Source organism: Mercurialis annua, linkage group LG3 (assembly GCF_937616625.2).
Source record: "Mercurialis annua linkage group LG3, ddMerAnnu1.2, whole genome shotgun sequence".
Taxonomy (NCBI): Eukaryota; Viridiplantae; Streptophyta; class Magnoliopsida; order Malpighiales; family Euphorbiaceae; genus Mercurialis; species Mercurialis annua.
Window position 1 is genome coordinate 29892136 of NC_065572.1, and position 4054 is coordinate 29896189.

General features: G+C 34.4%; 1 protein-coding gene across 1 annotated transcript; it reads right to left on the reverse strand.

Annotated features, from left to right (window-relative positions):
* Positions 1-675, reverse strand: LOC126672480 (uncharacterized). Its single transcript, XM_050366430.1, has 2 exons — positions 424-675; positions 1-339 (listed from the first exon to the last, which is right to left on the reverse strand). Exons 1-2 carry the CDS (start codon positions 673-675, stop codon positions 1-3), a joined length of 591 nt encoding a protein of 196 aa, XP_050222387.1.
* Between the last annotated feature and the right edge of the window lie 3379 nt (positions 676-4054).

A 4054-nucleotide genomic window follows, 5' to 3' on the forward strand; every position in this document is an offset into this window, starting at 1 on the left:
TTAGAACTTACCACCATCATGAAAAAGAATAAGGTATTTCCTTCTCATATGTTCTTCCACCTCCCATGTAGCTTTGTTTAAAGAACAATGAATCCATCTTACATTAAGCATCAGTATCTCTTTATTCCTTAATTTCTTTACCTTTGTTCCTAGTATTTCTATAGGTTCCTTAGTGTATACCAGCTTCTCTGCGAGTTCTTGTTCCGATTCTTGTATTACATGACTAGGATCAAATCTACATTTTTGTAACATAGAAACATGGAACACATCATGAATCTGTGATAACTCTCCCAGTAATACTAGTCGATAAGCCAATGGTCCAATTCTCTCAATGATTTCCTATGGTCCAATCTATCTTGGACTAAGCTTTCCCTGATTTCCAAATTTCAAAATTCCTTTCGATTGAGATACTTTCAAGAATACTTTCTCACCCACTTCATATTCCATTTCCCTACGATTTCTATCAGTGTATCTTTTTTGCCGATCTTGTGATGCCTTCAAACATTGTTTGACTATATATATCTTATCCACAGTTTCTTGAACTTTTTGAGGACCTTGAAGTTGTCTCATTCCTTCACTCCAACACACTGGTCTTTGACAATTTCTTCCATAAAATTCTTCATATGGAGCCATACCGATACTAGAATGAAAACTATTATTGTAGGAAAATTCCATGAAAGGTAGATGATCATCCTAGTTTCCTTTGAACTCTAGTGCACAAGCTCTCATCATGTCTTTCAAAGTCTGAATGGTTCTCTGTGATTAGCCATCTGTCTACTGATGAAATGCTGCACTGAAATACAATTTAGCACCCATAGCATTTTGTAAAGTACACCAAAAGTGTGAGGTGAACTGTGGATCTCAATCAGATACAATTGAAATAAGCACACCATCAATCTAATAATCTTTGAAACATATAATGTAGCCAATTTATCAAGGGAATCAATTTCTTGAACTGGTAAGGAATGAGCCGAATTAGTGAGTTTTTCCATAATAACCCACATAGAATCATGCTTCCTAAATGTATGCGGCAACCCAACAACAAAATCTAGAGTGATTTTCTCCCATTTCCACTTTGGTATAGCTAAAGATTGAAGTTTACTTGTAGGTGCCTGATGTTCTGCTTTCACTTGTTGACATGTTAAGCATTTAGCCTTAAATTCTGACACATCTTTCTTCATTGTTGGCTACCAATAAAAAGGCTTCAAATTTCTATACATTTTAGTACTTCCAGGATGCATACAATAGGGTTCATTATGAGATTCTTCTAATATATTCTTCCTCAAGCTCTCCATATTTGGAACACAAACACGACTATCATTTAACAAAAGACCATCATCTCTTAAAATAAATTGATCATGTTTTCCTTTCTCAACCTTTCTTCTCATCTTTTGTAAATAAGGATATTCAAACTGAGTTTCCTTAATTTTATCTTCAATAGAAGGCTTTACTTGAAAGGTGGCTAATAAGATGTCATCATGTGTGTCCAACCAAGTGTTCATTCCTCGAAGTGCAACTAATTAATCAACATCATAACAAAGCATACCTGCCATATGATCCATAACCTTTCGACTCAAAGCATCAACAACAACATTTGCTTTTCCAGGATGGTAATCAATAGTACAGTCATAATCTTTCAATAACTCGATTAATCTTCTTTGACTAAAATTCAACTCTTTCTGTGTAGGAATGTATTTCATGCTTTTGTGATCTGTAAAAGCTTGAAATGTTGCACCATATAAGTAATGTCTCCATGTCTTCAATGCATGCACAATGTCACCTAGTTCTAGATCATGTGTTGGATAATTCATTTCATGAGGTCGCAGTTGTGTAGAGGCATAAGCAATAACCTTTCCATCTTGCGTTAATACACATCCAAAGCCTTGCTTTGATGCATTAGTGTAAACCACATAACCTCCATTTTCATATGGTAAGGAAAGTATTACTGAAGTAAGCCTTTTCTTTAATTCCTCAAAGCTTTTCTTACATGTGTCAATCCATTTGAAAGTTGCATTCTTTTTCAGCAAAGTTGTCAACGGTTTTGCAATAACAAAAATCTTTCACAAATCTTCTGTAATACCCTGCTAAACCCAAAAAAAATTCAAACATATATAACATTCTTTGATAACTCATTCAAGAATAGCTTTAATCTTTGATGGATGTGGTTATACACCATGTTTTGAAATTATAATGTCCCAAAAGGCTATTTCTACCAACCAGAATTCACATTTACTAAACTTGGCATAAAGTTGCTTATCTTTTAAAACTTATAAGACAATTCTCAAACGTTGTTCATGTTCTGCATGGCTTCGCGAATAGATCAAAATATCATCAATAAATAGAATCACAAACTGATCCAAATATTGCTGAAACGTTTTGTTCATTAATGACATAAAAGCAGTTGAAGCATTCGTCATTCCAAATGGCATCACTAATAACTCATAATGACCATACCTAGTTCTAAATGTAGTTCTAGGAATGGACTTTTCATCAACTCTAAGTTGCCAATATCCGGATCGCAAATTAATTTTTGAAAATACAATGGCACCTCACAATTGATCAAGTAAATCGTCGATCATTGGGAATGCATATTTATTCTTCACAGTAATTCTATTTAATTGCCTATAATCAATGCATAATCGCATACTATCGTCTTTCTTCTTCACAAATAACACAGGTGCGCCCTAGGGAGAAACACTAGGTCTGATGAACCCTTTATCAAGTAGTTATTCTAACAGTTTCTTAAGTTCTTTAAGTTGTAGTGGAGCCATTCTTAAATGTTTTTCATGTTTTTCATGGCTTCGCGAATAGATCAAAATATCATCAATAAATAGAATTACAAACTGATCTAAATACTGCTGAAACGTTTTTTTCATTAATGACATAAAAGCGGTTTGAGCATTCGTCTTTCTAAATGGCATCACTATAAACTCATAATGATCATACCTAGTTCTAAATATAGTTTTAGGAATGGACTCTTCATCAACTCTAAGTTGCCAATATCCGGATCAAAAATCAATTTTTGAAAACACAATGGCACCTCTCAATTGATCAAGTTAAGCATCGATTATTAGCAATGGATATTTATTCTTCACAGCAATTCTATTTAGTTGCCTATAATCAATGCATAATCTCATACTATCATCTTTCTTCTTCACAAATAACACAAGGGAGAAATGCTAGGTCTGATGAACCCTTTATCAAGTAGTTCTTCTAACTGTTTCTTGAGTTCTTTCAGTTCTAGTGGAGCCATTCTATATGGTGCAACAGAAATAGGAGTTGACCTATAAATAGTTTCAATTTCAAAATCAACCTCCATGTGTGGTAGAAAACCAGGCAAACCATCAAGAAACACATCCGAAAAGTCTCGCACTGTTGGAATTTCTGAAACCCCTGAACTAACTTTAGTCATATCTATTATACTAGCCAAATATGTTTGAAACCCATCTTTAATCAAATGAAATGCAGTAACAGCAGAGATTAAATAATTAGGCAATGTTTTCCTTTCCCCAAAAATCATTATTTTCACTTGTCCTTGAATTTTCGTAACTACATCTTTAATTCGACAATCAACAATGGCATGATGTTTTGATAACCAATCCATATTTAATATAACATCAAACTCTCTCAGGCGAATAACAACCAAACCAGCTTGTAAGGTCATATCATCCATAACCATAGGATAAGGGTTTATAAAAGTATAATAATAACACCCCCCCAGCAGGCATAGAAACATATATATCATGTCTCAATGGTCCTAATATTCCATGCACAAGTAGTACAAACTCCTGTGATATGAATGAACATGTAGGTCCAGGATCAATTAGCACACAACACAGTTATAGATAGAAATTGTACCAGTAATCATATCCAGTGTAGTAGGTGCATCTTCTCTCGTCACTACAAATACTTTGGCTTGGGTCTGAGGATGGCATGTATATCCAAATTGTATAGCTGAAGTTGTTCCTCCTCTATTATGCGTTCCTCTTCCCCGTCCTACACCCACTTGGTGTATATTCTCATCCACACTACTCTGACCCATATCTTGAAATTC

Coding starts and splice junctions, on each gene's coding strand:
- LOC126672480 (XM_050366430.1), bottom strand. CDS start 675: ATGGAATTTTCCTACAATAATAGTTTTCATTCTAGTATCGGTATGGCT. Junction 340..423: donor AATATGAAGTGGGTGAGAAA/GTATTCTTGAAA, acceptor ATTGGACCATAG/GAAATCATTGAGAGAATTGG.